The sequence below is a fragment of the Kogia breviceps genome, chromosome 13 (genome assembly GCF_026419965.1).
Source record: "Kogia breviceps isolate mKogBre1 chromosome 13, mKogBre1 haplotype 1, whole genome shotgun sequence".
Taxonomy (NCBI): domain Eukaryota; kingdom Metazoa; phylum Chordata; class Mammalia; order Artiodactyla; family Physeteridae; genus Kogia; species Kogia breviceps.
In genome coordinates this window covers 41,434,067-41,455,386 of record NC_081322.1, presented here as the reverse complement: position 1 = coordinate 41,455,386, position 21,320 = coordinate 41,434,067, and the positions used below count along the sequence as shown (strand labels likewise).

General features: G+C 39.2%; 1 protein-coding gene across 9 annotated transcripts in view; it reads right to left on the bottom strand.

The window, feature by feature from the left end:
• The window catches only part of FIG4 (FIG4 phosphoinositide 5-phosphatase), a 128,726-nt gene that overhangs the window by 37,017 nt on the left and 70,389 nt on the right, over positions 1–21,320 (bottom strand). For 3 of the 9 annotated variants that reach the window (XM_067011618.1, XM_067011615.1, XM_067011621.1), the window contains 7 exons: positions 15,755–15,893; positions 11,891–11,947; positions 8,873–8,931; positions 6,359–6,506; positions 3,724–3,807; positions 1,749–1,944; positions 424–506 (listed from right to left, as the gene is read on the bottom strand). In XM_067011618.1, coding sequence (XP_066867719.1) covers positions 424–506; positions 1,749–1,944; positions 3,724–3,807; positions 6,359–6,506; positions 8,873–8,931; positions 11,891–11,947; positions 15,755–15,893 — 766 coding nt within the window. The remainder of the gene's footprint in view (positions 1–423; positions 507–1,748; positions 1,945–3,723; positions 3,808–6,358; positions 6,507–8,872; positions 8,932–11,890; positions 11,948–15,754; positions 15,894–21,320) is intronic. The other 6 variants (XM_059083594.2, XM_067011622.1, XM_067011620.1 and 3 more) reach the window with 4 other exon arrangements.

Genomic DNA, 21,320 nt, shown 5'->3' with positions numbered 1-21,320 from the left:
CTCAGCCTCCACTCCCACCAGCAGCTCTCCACCCCAACCCCGAGCTGAAGGGAATACAAGGTCCTCAGCTGTCTGTATCCCAAGTTCATTTTGTAAGAAGGTACTTGATCTTGAGGATTTGTTAATACAGGAATGCAGAGATGTATTAGAACTTCAGTTTGCAGCTTATGGGCAGTGAAAATACATGTAAGCATCATAAATTTTTATCACTGAGGGGCCCTGAGAGTCTCAGGCAATAAGTAGGCCTTTTAACTCCAAATATAAATTGTTTCAGAATTTGACCTAAATGCTACTATTTTATTCCAAGTGGAATTCACTTCCTTCTGTATTGTTGACTATTTTCAATTTTTTAAACGTTACACTAGATATAAGGTATTGTATTACATTTGCATTTGTCCTTAACCTCTCATGAAAATACTTTACCTTAAATAAATGGAGAGATTTTCTTCTGAGAGGCCATCTGAGAGGTTGATTCCATACACCTCTTTCATGGGCTGGACCACATTCTGGGGTCAAAAGAAAAGGGAACCAGGAAGAAGTTTTAGACATCTAGAATATTAATAATTTCCAAAGATGAAGAAAATGAACCTGTGAATTTTCCCACAAAGGCAATCACAATGTTTCTTCAACCTGGTTCATTAAATTTCTCAGTTAATGGTTTTTAAAAATCTGACATCACTTTCACTAAAATAGTTTATCTTAGGGTAAAAAACTATTAGGTAATTACTAATTGCTTTTGTATAGTGCAGAAGTTGGCAAACATTTCCTGCAAAGGGCCAGACAGTAAATATTTTAGGTTCTTTGGGTCATACTGTCTCTGCTGTAACTACTCAACTCTGTTGCTGTTATAGGGCAAGAGCAGCCATAGACAATATATAAACAAACAGGTATGGCTGTAAATAGGCATGGCTGGTTGTAAATAAAACTTTATTTACAAAAACAGGCAGCAGGATGTTTTGGCCAATAGGTTGTAGTTTGCCAACCCCAACGTGTCTAGCTTTAATGACTTTTGGCCATTTCTAGAAAGCAAATTTCCCAAAAGCTAAATTTGGTTCTTCTGTGGTTTACTTGCCTTTTGTTTCCCCTCAATATATTGGTAATGTCGAATTGAACAGGATGAACTTCCCACTGGGGTTATGCAAACATTGTGAGGCCTAGATCCAAACCCTGCATTCCAACAATGTGCTGAGCAAGGGAATAAACGGATGGGCTACTGTACCAAAGTAATAAGTGGATGGGCTGCTCAAAGAGGGACAGGATTCTCTTAAGAATTCTGAAGTGGGCTTCCCTGGTGGCGCAGTGGTTGAGAGATCACCTCCCGATGCAGGGGACGCGGGTTCGTGCCCCGGTCCGGGAAGATCCCACATGCCGCAGAGCGGCTGGGCCCGTAAGCCATGGCCGCTGAGCCTGTGTGTCCGGAGCCTGTGCTCCGCAACGGGAGAGGCCACAACAGTGAGAGGCCCGCGTACCGCAAAAAAAAAAAAAAAAAAAAAAAAAAGTAAAGAAAAAGAATTCTGAAGTGACAAGAAATTTACTGTTACACATGGAAGCAAAAACACCAGTTTCAGAAACCATTTTCAGTAATGTCTTTGTCAAATGTATTCATCTCTGCAGTGCCTGCAACACTGTGCATTAGAAAGGTGTAAGTGAGGTAATGTGACTTTTTCTTGCTCTCAGCCTTTTAACTGAAAGCGGGATTTTGGAGATGAGCCTCATGCTAGACTGGCACACTCTCCTTGGCCCCTGACCTCCGTCACTTTGGCACTGTCGCCCGTGTCAGTCATCTTCACTGGTGTGGAGCGCTGGGACACGGAGCCCTCCTCCTCCCGGTCGGTCCCGGAGTCATCCTCAGAGCTGCTGGACACGGCCTCCTCGCTGGGCGGCGGTGGGGCACTGGCGGCCGTTTTCCGCTGTAACACAGCTTCTTCTCTGTTGCTCTTGTTTCTTTAAAAAGATGAATACGGATGTGAACCATCTGTAAACCGAACCCTCAACGCTTACTGTGTATCACTCTGTCCCAATGCCTTAGTCCTGGTGAAGCGTAAGAAAATGACTGTGAGAAGCCAGCTTCTGGATTCAAGTTGTGCTAAAGGGAAAAGTTTAATATTTTATCATGTACGTGCTGACCTTATATGAATTTAAGCTTTGTTATAAATTCAGAAAATAAACAAGTAAGTGCTTGTAGTGTGCATTAAAGTCTTTTCACTGCTTGGCTACTGTGTCTTCCTTTGGTAAGTGATACCAGTATTTTCAAAATTTATAATACCATAATAGAAGACTATTATGTTTGAGATATTAGTAAAATTACCTATAATTTGTAGAAGCTTCAAGAAAGGGTCGATAGCCAAATCCATGTATATTTCTATCCCTTCTATGAATTTTTAGCAATCACAGTGGCAGCTGATTACTTGTACCAAAGTAATGAGCAACTGATGAATGTAAACTAAGATTTTAAATTGTTTTATTACTAAATTTTATTACTAAATAACTATATTTTCTGAACATTCCTTCTAATAATAGGGAGTAGATGGGGGAAAAAACATAGAAAAAGCCCACACTTATTTACTTTTATTTTAGTGCCAAATTTGAGAGTAGTAAGAATATTGTTTAATTCGGAAAACATTTTATGGTAATATCTTTTGGCTTTTATGAAAAATATTTAATATTTCACTCTTACTTTAAAAAATTTTCTGCAAGGGACTTAAAATACCATAATATTCTGCATTTTCTAGGAAAGAAACGTGCAATACTATCTAACTATGGGTTAGATAATACAGAAAATAAATTCATTTCTGACTTTCTGCAACGAAATATTTAAGTTGATACATTTCAGTACTATACACTAATATAGCTGATCATTTACATATTTGTCCCAGGAACTCCTTAAATTCTAAATGTCCTGAGGATGTTAACCTTCTTTTAAATTCCTCTTAGCATCTGGTCCAGGGCTTAACATGCAGCTATTTAAGGCCACATATTTAAGCCACATAAATGGTGTATCTGGAAAACAGTAATATACATCTCATTGTATAAATCACACGTAGCTAGAATCCAATTAGGCCTCCATACACACTCCCAAATACAATTAGGACTCAGAATCTACAGGCTGGCCAGGGTTTCTGGCCAGGGCCTAGGAGAAATCTTACCAATGGGATTATTCAGGTCAGTGGCAGTAACAGAGATTCTTACCCTAGAACACATTTCATTCCAGTCTCAAAGCATAAAGACTGTAAACGTGGTTTGTTCTCTTCCTCATATTATTGCATATAATAACAGTCACCCCCAAAACAATGTTACAGTAATACACAGAAAATCTATTAAGTCCTCTGAGCATTTGCTTTAATGTTGCCTCAGGATGCCAACGGAAATAAATACAACTAATATAAATTTTTACCTAAGTATTTTGTGTTGTGGGAAACAGAGGATGCTGAGTTATTAAAGGACATACATAGTATCTGCTCCCTGCCTTTATGCCATCTGTGAAGCTCCTGATTTAAAATAGTAAAATGCATCATGTTGCTGGAATTCCCATGAATTATACTTTCAGTGTCTAACACTTTTTAATTATCCCAGTGCTATAAAAAAGCTACCTGTATAGATGCAGTGAATGGACTGCTCCAAACTACGTGACTTGAAATTATTAGTTTTTGGTGGAAATTATATTGTAAGCGCTATATTATTTTACGTGAGTCTTTAAAATTTCATTCTATATGCAAATCTTACCCCAATACTGATTTTCCGGTTTCATCTGGCTTACGCACTGTAAATGGACTTGGATCAATGCCAAAAGTCTTAGGCATGAAGTCACTGAGGAAAGGGGAAAAAAATTCCATGTGAATCACTGTCTATCCAGATGACTGTCCACTTCCATCTCAATTCACATTCTTACACGATTCCTTCTTAGCCCTAGGAGGTATATATATTCTAAGCCAAATAATCAGGGGAATTTAGGTAATCTGGGCCATAAAACCCCATGAACTAACGGTACTCAGTAACTTCAATGTTAGCAGTCCTCACTGTGAATTTTCTCTGATTAAGAGACCCAATAGTTTTGAATTTAAGATTTTGTTTACTGGAGGAGAGTTGGTATCTGAATTACTGCTAAGATGCATACCCTCTGGTTGTATATCACGAATTCGTTTTCGGGTAAAATTAAACTCATAAAACCAGTGGCAAGACACTTAGCTGCTCAGTTTTATGGACAATGTTTTTATTACACAATACCACCTAAGGAGGCGGACATAATGATCAAAAATGCAGTGGTATGAATTGAAGTATCAACACCTACCTCATTAGGCTGGGGTTAATTCATTAAAACACTGTTGGAACACTTTAAATAGAAACTGTTAATTTACCACTTACTGAGATAAGCTGAAGCTACCTCCTCACGATACAGGGCCTACCTTACTATTACTGCTGAAGCCAGACCAAACCCTTTAATACATGCCAAAAAGGCAACAGTTGCATGATTTATGCAGATAAGACTCATAACTTCTGGCAAGGATACTGCTCCGAGTGTGTGATTCAATATTACATTTTTTGAAGGAAAAGAAAGTAGTACTGAATCTGACTCAAAATGCCTACTTAACAGTTTGAAAATGTTTTCAAAATGCAAGTGGTTTAATTTTTCTTTTTCTTTTTGAACATACACAGTCCATCTTCATTATTTGTAGATGCCATATGTGAGAATCTGCTTACTCACTAAAATTTATTTGTAACCCCAAAGGCAACACTCAGAGCTTTTGTGATCACTCGCAGACAAGTGCATGTGCAGAGCAGTGAAAAATTAGAGTAACCCAACGCTCACATTCCTAACCTAGGGAGAACAAGGTGACACTCTGCCTCTTGCTTTAGCTCTCGTACTGAAAACAAGTGTCCTTTTCACCGTCTATTTAGTGCCATGTTTTTCACATTTTGGTGCTTTTGGGAGGTTTCACTGTCTAAAATGGCCCCCAAGCATAGTGCAGAAGTTGGCTGGTGTTTCGAAGCAGAAGAAAGTTGTATGTTATAGAGATAATACATGAGTTAGAGAAGGTTCATTCAGGCATGAGTTATAGTGCTGTTGGCTGTGAGATCAATGTTAATGAATTGACAATATATATTATACAAGGTATCTTTAACAGAAGCATACAAAATAAGATTACGTATTGATTGGTTGACGAAAATGTTATGACCAGATGTTTTCAGGAAACTAACCCTGTATTTCTCCTAAGAGCAATGGTTCAGTGTTCTCTAAATCAGTGTTTGTAGGAACTTTACAGAGCATAACTGCTGCCAATAAATAAAATCAATTGTATACCTGTATATACACATATACGTAATATCATTCACCCTTTGCTGAGTTGAAAAATTCTGGAAAATGACAATAACCTTACAGTTACAACTGCTAAACTTTAACAAGTGTAACTGAAAAATCAAGCAAGTGAAAATTCCAAACTTTCTATCTGAAACTGAAGCAAAATGTAGAGTGATTTCTAGGAAACAAACCATGGAATATGTTTCTACATGTACCACGTTAAGTTTAGGCATACATATATCACATCTGAAGTAAATGAAAAATACAAAATGTAAACTTTAGTATAAAACATAATGATCAAAAACTGATTTTCTTTGCCTAATTTTCTTAATCTAGTACCATCATCTTCCTAAAAGGCTCAGCCAAACTCAAAAAGAGACAGAAAAATGAAGTATTTTCAAAGGTGGAGAGATGTCTACAAACAATGTCATATGAGTTATGAAAGAGGATAGTTACCCTGAAAAAAATTAATATTGCTTTCTCAAATATCTAGAGGGCTGTCACACAGAAGAGGAACTAGACTTGTCCTGTGCCTAATAAAAATAGTAATATAATAAGGGTCACCATTTATTAGTAACCCACCTGTGTCAGGTACTACGTTAGGCACTTGGTGTATGTGTGTCTGTGTGATACACACCCCTCTCTATATGAAATGAAGAAAGAGACTCACATAAGTTGCATAATTTTCTCAAGGCCACACAGGTAGGCAATGGCTGGTCTAAGATTCACATTCCGGCCTTGCTAATACCAAAGACTATGCTTTTTGTCCACTAATTTATGCTGGCTCTCAATTTCTAAGTTCAACTTAAAAAGCCGAGTTTATTCCAAATGACAAATTAGGACCGAAGGGAGGCATAAGAGAAGAATTTAACTCCAGTTGTCTAACTGTAGAAGGACAGCCTCCTGAGTAGCGGGCTCCTTAATCACAGGAGGCATTCAGAGGCTGGACAACCACCTGCTAGCAGGCTTGCAGAACAGATTCCGAGTAAAGTAAGATATAGCTGTACAAACTAGGAAAACTATAGTTCCCCAATTCTTCCAGTTTCAGAGAACTCAACATACCGCGCTGAACTCGTCATAGCCAAGCAAAAGGTGTCATCAAAACTACTCAGCTCGTATGGTCGAAAAAATTCGTTGTGGATGTCAATCTCCTCTTCGTATTTGTGAAATTTCTTCACTATCAACTTCTTTAAGTTCGCAGCACAGATAACTAAGAGAGATACTGCCTGTTACTCTTAAAGCCTTTAGATTACATCTCTCAAATATTTCTGTAATATCAACTGTGTTCACAGAGAGTGCACTGAACAAGTTCAGCTCCTGCCTCTGGCACTTTCACGCTTGGAAGAGGAACAAGATATGTGCACAGAACGTATACTGCAAAGCTCAGCGTGACAAGCTCTAAGGAGGTGGGGACCTTTGGAAGCTGGGGTAGAAGTGGGGAGTTATTTTAGAAATCAAATTATTCAGTTCTTTAAATTCATTTTTGCTCTTAAATAAATACCCTCTTCCTTCTAGATAAAAATTATGCAATTTCACTAAATTTTCCTTTATATTTCAAATCCTATTTATGGGCAATATTAGGCTGTTGAAGTCCTATCCTTTTTCCCAGAACAACCAAATCTTAGCAATACGAGTTATGATTTTGTCCAGAATTTCAAGGTAACAAATACTTTTTTAAAGTTAATTAATAATTTATTAAGAACCCAAAGTCATTTGCAACCTTTTTTACTTTATGGCCTGCACCACCCAAAGTTGGGATGGTCAACCATGACTAGATGGAGTCCTCAACTGGAATGTTCCAGATTGGCAACAGATCTTAATATCCTTTCACAACTGGGAAAACTGGCTTGCCCGTGGTCAGGGAAATCAGTAACAGAATCAAGAATAAATTCTATTGCAAACTTGTCAATTATTTAATTTATTTAGAAACAAATTGTATTCTTTTAATATAAAAATTTTCCTGCCTTTCTGACAAATTAATATATAATTTAAACTTCAGTGACTAAAATGTACTTTTATACACACATCTGTACTTTTTTCACTGCTTAGATATAGGAAAAGTTTTTATTTCTCCTTGTAAATGGGTCTTCACTTTCTCCCCATTCCCCCCAAATATCTAGACATACATCAAGTACTAATTTTAAATGATGAACTAATATATTATATCCACTAAACATTTGAGGGACATACCTAATAACTGTAAGATATAATATAACGTATCAGGCTACTTAGATAAAAGTATAACACAATCTCTGCCCTTATAAACTGATTCACTTTGTTATAAAGCAGAAACTAACACACCATTGTAAAGCAATTATACTCCAATAAAGATGTAAAAAAAAAAAAAATAGCACTAGAACTTCCCAACTATAAATGCTTGCGATTTGGGGAGGCAATTCAAAATTTTAATTAATTCATTAATTAATTCTATTTACTGTTTTCCTCCTGAAAGATCAGAGGAAATTCTGTGGCCCGGAGTTCTAATCTTGAGTGCGTTCCCTCTGAGTAGTTCACTCCTCTCCTCTGGGTCTCCTCTGTGAGGCTGGAGGAAGGGTTTAGGAGGAAGATTAGGAGCTCATCAGAGCGTGACAGTAATTAATGGTACACAGAGCGCATGTAAGGAACTCCAAATGCAGTTGTTGGCTCCTCTGTCGAGTATACAACCTCCAAAATGATCTTTATATTAAATTTCTACCTTTTGAATAAATTTACCTTTTGGTATAAATGTTTCTCTACTAGCTTTGAATCCTGATTAAAAGTAAAATGCTATGCCTCTGATGAAAAAAAAAAAAAAAAAGCTAAGATGTTGTACCCCAATGTTCACTGCAGCACTATTTACAATAGCCAGGACATGGAAGCGACCTAAATGTCCATCAACAGAGGAATGGATAAAGAAGATGTGGCACATATATACAATGGAATATTATTCAGCCATAAAAAAGAACAAATGCCATTTGCAGCAACATGGATGGACCTAGAGACTGTCATACTGAATGAAATAAGTCAGACACAGAAAGACAAATATGATATCACTTATATGTGGAATTAAAACAAAAAAAGGTACACATGAACTTATTTACAAAACAGAAGTAGAGTCACGACACATGAACTTATTTACAAAACAGAAGTAGAGTCACAGATGTAGAAAACAAACTTATGGTTACCAGGGGAGTAGGGGGGAGGGATAAATTGGGAGATTAGGACTGACATATACACACTACTATATATAAAATAGATAACTGCTGTATAGCACAAGAAACTCTACTCAATTCTCTGTAATGGCCTATATGGGGAAAGAATCTTAAAAAAAAAAAAAAGAGCGGATGTATATTTAACTGATTCACTTGCTGTACACCTGAAACTAACACATTATAAATCAACTATACTCCAATAAAATTTTTTTTAAAAAAGCTAAGATGTTACAATCGCCTATCTATTATAATAGCAACATTAACACTGAGTAGTCATTTCTTTCTAATAAAATATTATATGCAAAGAATTGAATGCGTCAAGCTCATTTAAGAATAATTCCAAAATATATTAGTATAAAAACTAAAAGAGAAACAGTATACCTACCTTCATCATAAGGCAGTGGTAAATGTTTTATTACCTCTGGTGTCCACCAGTAAGTATAACTATTAAAAAAAAAAAAAAAAAAAGGGATAAGATGGCCCAAATGTAAATGTAGATTTTCAACAGTTCACTGGATAAAAGGGTGTATGGTCTAGAGTAAGATGCTTTTAAAAACATGGCTGTGAAGCTTTGGGCACAGTAGGTCTTCAACATGTTCATTCCTTTCCCAACCCCTTCTTGTTTCAACTACATCACAGATCTACAAAAATGCCATGTACACGTCTGAGAGTCAAGGTGCTGTGATGTTACGTACTTTTAGCTAAAAATGATTCTGGTATACTAAGCCAAACTCTATGAGCTGCCGTTTACTGTGCCTACTTTATTACCCTGCCACCCGGTGAGCAGCGGGCCTGTGACCCAAGTCCTACAAGTAGGATTCTCCTGCGTGTAGTCATCTGAGAGTTAGATTACTTTTTCTACTCTGCTCTATGTGTCCGGGTCTGTGTATATGGTTAAACAGTTCAGCAAAATCATTAAGTAAATGGATAAGCCTAAAGAACAAATTTCCTTAAAATATAGTATAGCCCCTGTTAATCTTTAACTGTAAACATTCACGACTTGATTATAGAGGCCAGTCAGAGTAAGGCTGGGAATTTCAATCATCTGGATTTCTGCTAGAAAACTCAGAGAATCTGAAAGAATCCTGAACTGCTTTTTCTCTGAACACTGAATTTAATTCTAAATCAAACTCTGAGGAAATGGATATTTACGAGGAAAATGCTATATCAAAGTTAATGAGAGCTAGGAAGGGGAATGATGTAAAATGGGATATCAAATTTTAAAAAGAACAGATTTTCAAAAGGTTCAGAAAAAAGAGCCTATAGCCCAAAATGCTAAAAGATCATTTAAAATAAATGAAATGCTTTCTAAAAATAAAATGTTGACATTACGACCTTGAATAACCCCGATTATGATGAATGGGGAGTATTTAAAGTAAACAGGCAATGTAGAGAACTCTCCTAGAGATGGCAAGCAGATACATGACCAACAAAAGAACCAGGGAGCCTAGTGAACTGTGGGGTTAGGGTGGGTAGTACTACGATAACAGGAAAGACTCCTAAAGTTTTGCTTGTGACTGAAGTTATGCTTTAGAGCAGTGCTTCTCAAAATCAGTGTACACACAAAAATCACTTGGAGATCCTGTGAAAAGGCAGATTCTGATTCAGTAGGTGGGGCCTGAGATTCTGCATTTATGACAAGCTCCCAGTGATGCCAAAGGGGCTGGTCCTTAGACTACTTTTTGAATAGCAAGGCTTTAAAAGCATGAAAAGAACAGAAAAGGGATAAGTCTGCTGCTTACAGAGAATTCATTCAGTCTTTCAACATTTATTAAGCGCCTACTGTGTATCAAGTACTGCTCTATGTGTTAGAAATGCCATGTTAAAAAAAAAGACAGAGCGTGTAGAGCTACTTAATTCCAGTATTGTTTCCATCTTCACCAGGCATAGTAAGTTTCATGCTGGAAAGAGAAATACACAAGAGGGAACTGTGCACAGCCCAAGAGGTAGAAGGAAGCAGTAGAACATCTCTAAGAGCACTCAAGTGTCCTGGTACAGTTGAGATCAATAATCTTTTTTTTTTTTTTTTTTGTGGTACGCGGGCCTCTCTCTGTTGTGGCCTCACCCATTGCGGAGCACAGGCTCCGGACGCACAGGCTCTGCGGCCATGGCTCTGCGGCATGTGGGATCTTCCCAGACCGGGGCACGAACCCATGTCCCCTGCATCGGCAGGCGGATTCTCAACCACTGCGCCACCAGGGAAGCCCGAGATCAATAAACTTTTAAGGAACAGTGAAGAATAGAACTGACAATGGGAACGGGCAAATGCAGTTTTGATGTTCAAAAGTAAGAGAGTGAAAGATTCCAAAAACTGTACAGCGATAAGTGTGATGTCAGTGCAGGCGAGATAACAAAATGAATATTTACTAGAGACGTACTGTGAGTAACCTAAAAAGATGACCAGTGGCTTCTATGAATCCACATATATTCACAAAAACAAGCCACACGAGGTACTTAGGAAAAAGAAGTAAACATTATAAAGAAGGTGTTTTAACTCAGAATGTACCATGTGGAGAAAAAGAATTAAGAGGATCATCTTAATTAGTGCTTTTTTTTAGTATTAGTGCTTTCAGACCAGGCTGTAAATTTTTTTTTAATATTCCTAAACTGTATCTCCCTAAGCAAGATAAAGCAACTTAACAATACTTTTGTAAAAAGTCCAACTCTGGGACTTCTGTGGTGGCCCAGTGGTTAAGACTCCACACTTCCAGTGCAGGGGGCACAGGTTCAATCCCTGGTCAGGGAACTAAGATCCTGCATGCTGCGTGGTGAGGCCATAAGCAAACAAACACATAAATAATAAAGGTCCAACTCTTCTGAGTGGGTCTCAAGCCCAAAGAAACACCTGCCCTGGGGAAGCTGGGCAGTTGGATGGATGGACGAGGAGAGCATCTAAGAGGACTGAGCCCAGGACTGGGGAACCTTCATCACCCGACCCACCAGGCACATTCACTCAGGGGAAGAGCACCTGCACGGGGACAGAAATCTGCTTTGGGACCAGGTATCAGAGGACAGGAGAGTGCAGGTTGGTGCCACTTCCTCCTTTGCATAAATACCTAGTAAGTCAGCTTCTTTTCTCTTTTTCAGTCCCCAGTATTAGGAGTGTTCAATTTCACTGGCTCACATAGAAAGGTTAGGAAGACTTCAAAAGACTAATTCCCCTAGTAAACCTGGGAGCCCTCTGAAATAATATATATGGACTTGAGCAAAGCAATTGATACATGTGAACAATACAGAGAAATGTGAGCAGGATGACAGGATGGTCAAGTGTTGGCAGCACAGTCAGTTACAGCTGTTTAAACGATTCCAGCCAAACATCACAGAACAACGTTAAGGTGGAAGGAGCTGCGGGACGGTATCCCACAGGGCTCTGCCATCTACCCTATTCTATTCAAGGACTTACCCTATGTCATCAAGGACTTGGAGGGTCAAGATGGCCAGCTGATTAATTCTGAAAAAGCTACAAAACTCGAGGAAAGAGTTAATAAAAAGGATATATTATTTACATATGTTTTTTGGAAGCAGGCAAAGCATATACAAGCATGACAAGATGGAATAGATAAGGCGTGGCAGTAGGACATGTTAATAAGACTTGGGAGTCCCACTGGATAGGAAGCCCAAGGAATTAACATTACAATGGCATTACTGAAAATAGTTAATGTAATCTTACACTTAATGATTAAAAAATAGATTATCCAGGACAAGGGGAATAACGGTACCAATGGTCCCATAACAGTTGGCACAAATCAGACCAAACTCTGACTACTATTGGACCCAGGTCTGGATACCAGGGTTTAAAAAGAGCACTGACATAGGCTGGAATACAGGAGAGCCTTCCGAATGCTAAACAGACTTAGAACTACAGTATAGGAGAAACAGCTAAGAAAGTGGAGCCATATTTAACCTGGAGAAGAAGAGATTTTTGAGAACGTGTGAACTTGTTTTCATCTATTTCAAAGATTATCAAGTGGATGAGGAAATTGTGTGCTCAAGGTCTCAGGGGCTGAACTAAGATTAGTAGGTAAAATGATAGAGAAGCAGATATCGGCATGATATGAGGAAGAGTCGTGTAAGTGAACTGTCCGAAAACAACTACCTCTCAACCGGACATGCCCCTGTTGACAAAACCAGGGCCAGAGAAGCATGGTCTAGGAATACACAGATACTCACATATCAGACAGAGAATAGAGCCAGGAAACCTCCCAACTCTGAGTCAATGAGATAATTAATGCTTAATGTCTAAAAATATCTTGGTGACACTATCAATACTCATTCAATAAATGGCATCTGAGATGATATATGACATATTAACCTATTTCAGAACAAAGCTTCAATCAGTGGTTTTGAACACATCAGTAAACATGGGGTTTTGAGTCACAAAAGTAGTTACCTCAAGAGGATTGGTTTGGACAAACTTCAGGCAGAGCTAGGTTTATTCCCCCTTCCCTTATATAAATTCAATAAAAATGTTATTTCAGAATAAATCACTGGTAAACACAGTATAAAATACATGATGGTCACCAAGTTTGGAAACACAAGTGAATACATAATAAAGTGTTCATTGATATTATGTTATAATACGTGATAAAATAATATTATCTAAGTTTCTAGATTTTTTTTTTTTTTTTTTTTTTTGCGGTATGCGGGCCTCTCACTGTTGTGGACTCTCCCGTTGCGGAGCACAGGCTCCGGACGCGCAGGCCCAGCGGCCATGGCTCACGGGCTTAGTTGCTCCGCGGCATGTGGGATCTTCCCGGACCAGGGCACGAACCCGTGTCTCCTGCATCGGCAGGCGGATTCTCAACCACTGCGCCACCAGGGAAGCCCTAAGTTTCTAGATTTTATGGCCATCCTATATGATTTTTAATAAATGTTCCAACTAGGGAATGTAATCCCTTTAAAAAATAATAACAATACAAACATCTGTTGGACTTACTATGTGTTGAGGATTTATATGATCTCATTTGATTCTCAGAAAAACCTACACATCAGACACTATCATTATCTCTATTTTACTGATGTGGAAACTGAGAACTGGATCAGTTATGTGACTGCTTAACTCTGTGTGACCAGAATTTATACCTCTGGTCACACAGGTGTTAACTGCAGGCAGTCTCTCCAGAGCCTGGCTACTTCAGGACTGTGTCGATTGTGTGTCAGACCCAGTATTAGGTACTTCCCACCCATTTTCTCATTTAATCTTCAAAATGACCTGTGAGGTGTGTATGGTCATCTCCATTTTACAGTTGGGAAAACAAGTTTTCTAGATGTTTAGAAAACAAGTTTTCCAGATGTAACACGCTTGCAGAAATTCCAACTCAGCTCTACCCTGACGTCCATGCTCCTGTCTGGTTACTGCCTCTGGCTAAACTGTTCATTCCTTCTGAGAATTATAATACTGATTTAACTGTCATCAAAATAAATGGTATAGGTGGTGACACTAGAAAGTCCAAAATAAAGCACTGTAGTTTATCTGACAGTCTTTATAAGTACTGTGGATGAGGAGTATCAATTGTTGATGCCAAAAACCAAGTTTTGGAATTCTGACATTCTAGAAAAAAAAAAAAACAAAAAACCAGGAGACCAAGTCAACTGCGAGAGACATAGTATCTACTTTGATAAAAGTTTATTTTCAGTGGGAGACTTCTAGCTGATTCTTGCTGTACCATCTAACCAGCTGAATAATCTCAGTCAAGACACATCCTCTCTGCACTTCTGTTTCCTTTTTTTTTTTTAAATGGGAATGTAACATCAGCTTCCTTTTATTCCCACAAATATGCGCCAACACTGCCTGCCTCAGTTATGTAACTCAAGGTAAGTGGTTTTAACTTACACTTGTAATTTACTAGCTAATTACAGAAAATCGAGTTTTGTTTGTTCCCAAATTGTATCTTAATAGCTTCAATACTTTAAGTTAATATAAAGGTTTAGAAAGTCAACCACATTTACCCATAGTCAGCTGCATCAACAAAGCTAAATATAGGTATTTACACTTATCTCTCATCAAATAAACATAATTAGCTCCAGATTTTTTGTCAGCAAAAATTCACAGCAATCATTTATTAATCTTAAATGTAGTGGAAAAACCAGCACTGCTTCATTTACAGGGAAAGTAAGCTCAAGTATTAAGCTGGCTATTCCAATAATATATGTACTTAAAAGTACAAAGCTGAGAAACATACAAACTCTGACGTTCCCTTAATATTTTAAATATTCCAGAAGTAACACAGAATTTGGTAACAGCTGTAACATCAGCACTTGCTAATTCACCAGTTGTTTGTGGTCTGTCCACACAATTAGCCCAGACTGGCAATGACCCCTGTAGTGCTCGAGACGCATCGCTGCACAAAATCAGCACTACATCACACCGATTCTGCGAGAGGAGAGCGTTAGGGGCAAACTTGACATCACAGGCCTTTGAGCAGAGGGCACCAGGCTCCAACCTCATATGTGAAAAACGCTGCCCATTATTACTACATGGCTCTTCAATTAAAAATGTGAGAGGCCTCTAATTAAACCCTCACAATGACTTTGTGATGTGTGTCCTGTCATTTACGTTTTGTACATGAGGAAAATGAGGCTTAGAGAGGTTAAGTGACGAGTTCAAGGTCACACCACTGCAGAGACTCCAATTCTACCTGACCCTGAGGCCTGGGCTACAGGGCGTCCTGTCAAAACACCTCAGGGAAACAGTTCATTTCTTTGGGGACTATTACTACCAATTTAACTGTCATCAAAATAACCGATACTGGTGAACGACTCTAGAAAGCTCAGACTGAGCAGCAGGGGTGGTGAGAGTGATATCTGCCACTAGCGCCCACAGCTCCAGTTTCCCGTCCTCCCTAGCGCCACCAAGAGTTCCTTGTGCTACTTGGAGGAAAGAGCATTGGAATTCCAAGGTGAGGCTGCTTAGACACCACACTTAAAAACCAAAGACTGACTCCTGAAATGCTGAGTTCCTTATCATTCCACATTTGTGGGAAGCAGTCAAAAGTGATGTTAATGGTTTGCTCGAGTGTAGCTTCAACTTACATTCAGTGGCTACGTTCTGAAACTTTATATCTTATGGAAAATGCCAAACAACTGCATTTGTTAATGATGATTTCCCAAACCTACTATCAGGACATCAACGATACTAAATTCCTCACGGCAAACATGTAGCAAGACTGACTACTTTAGCCTATATGACCATTTCTCAAAAAGAAAACTATCTCACGTTCATAACATCAAATCTGAGTTTACATGGTAGACTAGGAAATAAAAATACCTTCTTCTTGTTGGTAAAAGTCTCATGGTATTTTTATGATGCAAATAAAAATCTGTCGGGAGTTCCCAGAGATGAGGTTTCCCTTCAGTGGGATGGAAAACTCCCAGGAAGAGATTAATGGAATCTTGTCTATCAGCATCTGAAAAGCAAAAATATGTATTTCAGGAAATCCATTACTGACATCAACAACTCAGGGGAATGTTCTCTTAGGAGGATAATGGTACAACTGTGATTTCATAGAACATACCTCTGAAAATAATAGCATTTATACTTCAAAAGTCACACACATACACAGAATCTAAAACAGCCAAGATTTTGAGAATTAAAATCTTGCTTCAAAATGTTTCTTTTTTACTCTGTACCTCTCGTAACACAGAGGAAAGTGAACATAAACTGCTTCTTGAATTTTGAGAGACTCTTTAAGAACTGCCATAGTACCTTAGTGATTGTATTTTTAGAAAACATTCTCACTGTATGTTTACCTGAAACAAAGGACATCTTCACTTTATTGCAAAGACAAGTAGAGATGTCAGAGACAAATAAAGTGACCCAATTTCTACCCATATTCTGTTGCACAACCTTGAACAAGTCAGCTTCCAAGTTTCTGCTTTTAATCCATGAGAAGACAGTCTCCATTTCTTTAGCAGAGACAATGTTTACATTTTCTGTCTCCTACAGCTGTGTTTGATAATGAAGGCAGAGTGAGCACATGGAAAACAGCCTCATTCTAACCATTCAACCACTCCAAAATTACCTTTTCAAAATATACTATGAACTAATAAAATTGACTACATATATATATATGCTGTATCTCTTCTTTTTCCCAATTATGTTTTGGTAAAAATGATGATAAGCACTGAAGCAGCCTCATAAGCCATCCTTCCCATTCTGCACTGTCCCCTCCCTAGCATCCTTCACTCTTTCCCCTCATTTCCTTCTTTCCATTCTCATCTCTGATCCCTTGTATATTCAAGTCTGGGGCAGGCTTCCACAATATAATAACCTCTTTCTGAAAATGAGCACAGAACCAAAAAGACAGCACAATAGAAATGACTGCTTTTGAAACAGGATAACATTATCATAAAATCAATTTCCTTCCAACAGCTATAGTGAAACACAGAAAAATCTGAAATTAGCAACATTGGTCTCATTGGGCTATTTGGTCATTTTGGCAGAAGCATAAATGAAATACGGTACATCAAACATGTATTCCAGTTATATATTTTGACAGGAAGCATTCCATTAAAACAGCACTTACCTTTTAGGCTAAAAGTAATATATAAAAGGGATGTGTTTATATGATCAATATATTTGGAGCCTTTTTTCCATTTGTTGAGAGAAAACATCAAAGTACTAAATGATACAGGCATTACTGCCCCAATTTTCACCCTCTTAACACAATATGAAAGTAAACATACTGCTTTTATAGTAATTATATTCTTTATGCTTCTTGAATGGCCTTAATGGCACAATAATTCATACTATGCAGTACCCCAAAATATCTTAATACTATCTAAAGAAGCTTTCCATTTTTCAGCCATGTTTTCAAGGAGTTTCTTTTAGCCCCTATTAAGCTTACTAGTAGCTTCCTTTAATTTTTAGCAAGTATGATAAAATGTAAGATTGAAAAACATAACCAAATAAAGGATATTCCTTCAAAGGATCATAATGGAGACTTCTTGACTGTCCTGCTGTTATTATAACTTAAAATATATCCATAGTATTTATGGTCACTTACTAAGCTTGGAATCTAAGGCCAGCCCTAATGAGCCTGAGAATCTTCCTGGCTACTTTTTTTTTTTTTTTTTTTTTTTTTGCGGTACGCGGGCCTCTCACTGTTGTGGCCTCTCCCTTTGCGGAGCACAGGCTCCGGACGCGCAGGCTCAGCGGCCATGGCTCACGGGCCCAGCCGCTCCGCGGCATGTGGGATCTTCCTGGACCGGGGCACGAACCCGTGTCCCCTGCATCGGCAGGCGGACTCTCAATCACTGCGCCACCAGGGAAGCCCTTCCTGGCTACTTTTGACTGCAACAGCAGTACTTTGGACACAGATAAAAGCTTAAAACAGGTAGGTTCTCTGCAGTTGCAGATAACAAGAGGGCAAAATGACTATCTACTTTTGTAATCAATCATGTTCTAAAGGAAAAAAGAATATTCACCTTTCAAACTCCATCCAAACAGGTTAAACACTAACCAGTTTTATTATGCACTGTATTTAAATAGGTCAGGCTTGAATCTAACAATTCTTTTTAATTAGCCAAAAATTTTAACTTGGAAACTAGAATGTTTGTTGACCTAATATTAAGTTCGTGATAAAGTGGCCTCTGAAATCAGTAATGGAAAGGGATGCTATTTAATAAACAGTACTGTTTAACCATTGTGCGGGAGTGGACAGTGATGTTAGATCCCTACCTCACACTGTACATTGAAATAAATACCAATTAAATGTAAGAAGAACAAAGATCAACACCCTCACAGAAAAAGAAAAACATGAAATTTTTTTTTTTTTTTTTTTTTTCTTTTTTGTGGTACGCGGGCCTCTCACTGTTGTGGCCTCTCCCGCCGCGGAGCACAGGCTCTGGACGCGCAGGCTCGGTGGCCACGGCTCACGGGCCCAGCCGCTGCGCGGCATGTGGGATCTTCCCGGACCGGGGCACGAACCCATGTCCCCTGCATCGGCAGGCGGACTCTCAACCACTGCGCCACCAGGGAAGCCCAAAACATGAAATTTTTAAAAGAAACAAAGACAATGAACATACATAAACTCAACTGTACTAGTTATTGAACAAATGCAAATTGAAAACAATATACCATCTTCTACCTTTTAAGCTGGCAAATACTTTTCAAAATGGGCTCTCCTATACTCTGCTGAGGGGGACTTGACTGCTATATCCTTTTGGTAAGGCTATTTGGCAATATATATATTTTTAAAAGGTCCTGAAAATATCTATACTCTGACCTAATAAATATGCTTCTGAAATTTTCATAAGATAAAAAATATGCAAAAATGGTACATGTTCAAAGATGTTTGTTTAAAAGGAACCTAAAGGCACACTAAAAACAAATAACCTCCCTATGGTGCTTCTAAAGGATAGACTGCTACAAGGCTACTAAAAATCATGTTGTAAAAGAATATTTAGGGTCATAAAGATTACTCACATTATCTAAAAGGGCAAAAACAGATACACAGTACCTGTATAGTAAAACTAGAAGGATCACATTCTGCTAAATATGAACAAGTGGCTATCTCTGAAAGGTGAGGATTACATGACTTGTGAGTTATTCTATACTTCTTATAATTAACATATATTACTTTCATAATTAAAAAAACACACCATTCGTTCATTTATCCAAGAGCCTACTATGTCTCACACTAGGGATACAGTCAATACAAGACTGATTTCTGGCTCTCGTAGGGCTTACGTTCCACAGTGGGAAACAAAAATAATATACAAGTAAATAATGTACAAGGTACTTCCACAGGATGTTAAGTTCTATGAAAAAAATAAAAGAGTGACGAGAGTGATGAGAAAGGAGAGGGACACTTAGGTCGGGTGGTCAGGGAAGCGGGTAGAGGCTGGGCAGCTCCAGGAACAGCACGAAGGCCAGGGGGCTGGAGGGCAGGGAGCAAAGGAAAGAGCAGGGCCAGGGACAGCCGAGGCAGAGCACACAAAGCCTAGGAGGTTGCAGGAAAGAGTGTGATTTTTAAATGCCGTCAGAAGCCCTGTAAGAGGCTTACAGAGGGGGGTGATAAGATCTAAGTCTTCGAAAGACCACTCTGGCTGCTGTGAAGGACAAGGGCAGAAGAGGGAGGCAGGGGGAGGAACCAGGAGCCACTGCAGGTGTTCAGATGAGAGCCAACAGCTGTCCGCACCAGCCCGGCAGGAGTAAGGATGAGCCACAGCAGAAGGGTCTGGGATATATTTTGGAGCTAGAGCCAAAAAGATCTGCTGAGAGACGAGATGGGGGAGGATAAGGAGAATAAAGAAATCGAGGATGATTCCTAGGATTCTGAACTGAACAGTGGGAGCTGAGGTGGAAAACAAAACAAGTAGAGAAACAGGTCTGGGGCAGAGTCAAGAGCTCCTGTTTCAGAAATGATCAGTTTGAGATGCTTCTTAGATATCTGTGGTAGGAAGAAACTTGGCCCCATGACCTTTCCTCTCTAGTTTCCCATGAATATTTGACATTACATGGCAAAAGGGACTTTGCAGATGTAAATGAAATTACTAATCACTGACTTCAAGATAGGGAAATTATCTTGTCTTATCCAGGTGGGCTCACTGTAATCACAGGAGTCCTCTAAAGGCAGAGGAGGAGGAAGGCAGAGAGATTCGAAGCACCAGGGTTTATGCACCGTCACTGGCTTTGAAGATGGAGTGGGCCACAAGCCAAGGAGCCTTTCGAAACCAAGAATGAGCCCCAGCCACAGGGACATCTGCCCTAGAACCACCTGGGATTCTGCCAGCAACCTGAAGGAGTCTGGAGGCCTCCAGATCAGCATCCACATTCTGACTCGATTTTGATTTCGTCTGACTTCATTGCTTTCATTTTGACTTCAGCCAGATGAGACCCTAAGCAGAGAACACAGCTGAGTAATGCTGTGCCCAGACTTCTGACCCACAAGCACTGTGAGATAACAAACAGGTGTTGTTTTAAGCCACTAAGTCTGTGATAATTTGTTGCAGCACCTATAGAAAACTGCCACAATATTCTGGAGGAAATGCCTGCTAGGTAGGCATGTAGATAAATAAGTCTGGAGTTCAGTGGAGGAGTCAAGGAAAGAGATATGAATTTGAGTGGCAAATGCATGGTACTTAAAAGCTGGGTAAGATGCCCCCAAGGTCAAAGTATAGAAAGAGAAGAGGAAGGTTTAGAAATAGGGCAGGAGAAGTCACCAGGGAGACTGAGTGAGACACAGCACAGAGGTGAGTTTCAAGAAAAGAGGGAGTGCTCAACTGTGATACAAGCTGCTGAAAGCCCTAGTAAGATGAAGACAGGAGAGGAATCACTGGATTTGGCAATGGGGGATTGTTGGTGATTTCGACAAGCACTGGTTCGGTGGCATGACAGGGCAGAGGCCCAGTGAGGCAGGTGGAGAGAACAGGATATGCGAGAGGAAACAGGTGTGCAGATAACTCTTTCAAGAGGTTTTGCTTTCGGAGAGCAGAGAAATAGGACTTTAGCTTGTGGTGGGTGTGGAATTAAGGACAGGAGGAAAGATTAGACAAAGAACATAAGGTGTGCTTTTATGCTAATGGAAATGAGGCAGCAGAGGGGAGCAACTGACATATATGGCAGTGAGCTGTACGACATAAGGCAGAAACAGTGGGTGCAGATAAGGACAGGCTCTGCATTTGGTGCTAAGAAGGAGTTCCCCCCCACCCCAATGACTTATTTTCTCAATGAAGAACGAAGCAAAGATACCAGCTGAGAGTGGTTTAGGGAGAGAGGACAAGGTATGAATGGTCAGTTTGGAGAATGAAAGAATGAACATATTAGGGAAATTTAGCAGGACTGTCAGGCTGTTTTGAGTATCCTTCAGAGAACTGCAGTCAGTTTAAAC